At 63.9% G+C, this 316-nt stretch overlaps 1 protein-coding gene across 1 annotated transcript in view; it reads left to right on the top strand.

Annotated features, from left to right (window-relative positions):
• EMH_0055530 (uncharacterized protein) overlaps positions 1-316 on the top strand; it is a gene marked incomplete at both ends in the record, with an annotated part of 2,867 nt that overhangs the window by 2,290 nt on the left and 261 nt on the right. Inside the window, one exon of the mRNA XM_038022022.1 lies at positions 3-316. Coding sequence (XP_037877876.1) covers positions 3-316 — 314 coding nt within the window. The remainder of the gene's footprint in view (positions 1-2) is intronic.

The raw sequence follows: 316 nt of genomic DNA, 5'->3' as shown, positions 1-316 counted from the left end.
GCAGCAGCAGCAGCAACAGCAGCAGCAGCAGCAGCAGCAGCAACAGGTACTTTTGTCTTTGCCGGCCTCTGGCTCCCCCCGCAGTCTGCGCCGTCACAGGGATTGGTCTCCCCCTCCAGCTGCTGCTGCTGCTGCAGCGCAGCAGCAGCAGCAGCAGCAGCAGCAGCAACCACAGCAGGATGATAGAAGGAAGGCTCGCCTTCCCCCGTGGGCAACCAGCAGCAGCAGCAGCAGCAGCAGCAGCAGCAGCAGCGAGAGCTGCGTATACGACGGCGCCAGCAGCCCGGACTGCCTCACATACAGGCATGCAGATCGT

Source organism: Eimeria mitis, genomic scaffold, assembly GCF_000499745.2.
Source record: "Eimeria mitis Houghton genomic scaffold, Emh_scaff2558, whole genome shotgun sequence".
NCBI classification, from domain to species: Eukaryota; Apicomplexa; class Conoidasida; order Eucoccidiorida; family Eimeriidae; genus Eimeria; species Eimeria mitis.
The sequence above is the reverse complement of the archived record's forward strand: the minus strand, read 5'-3'. Positions and strand labels throughout refer to the sequence as shown.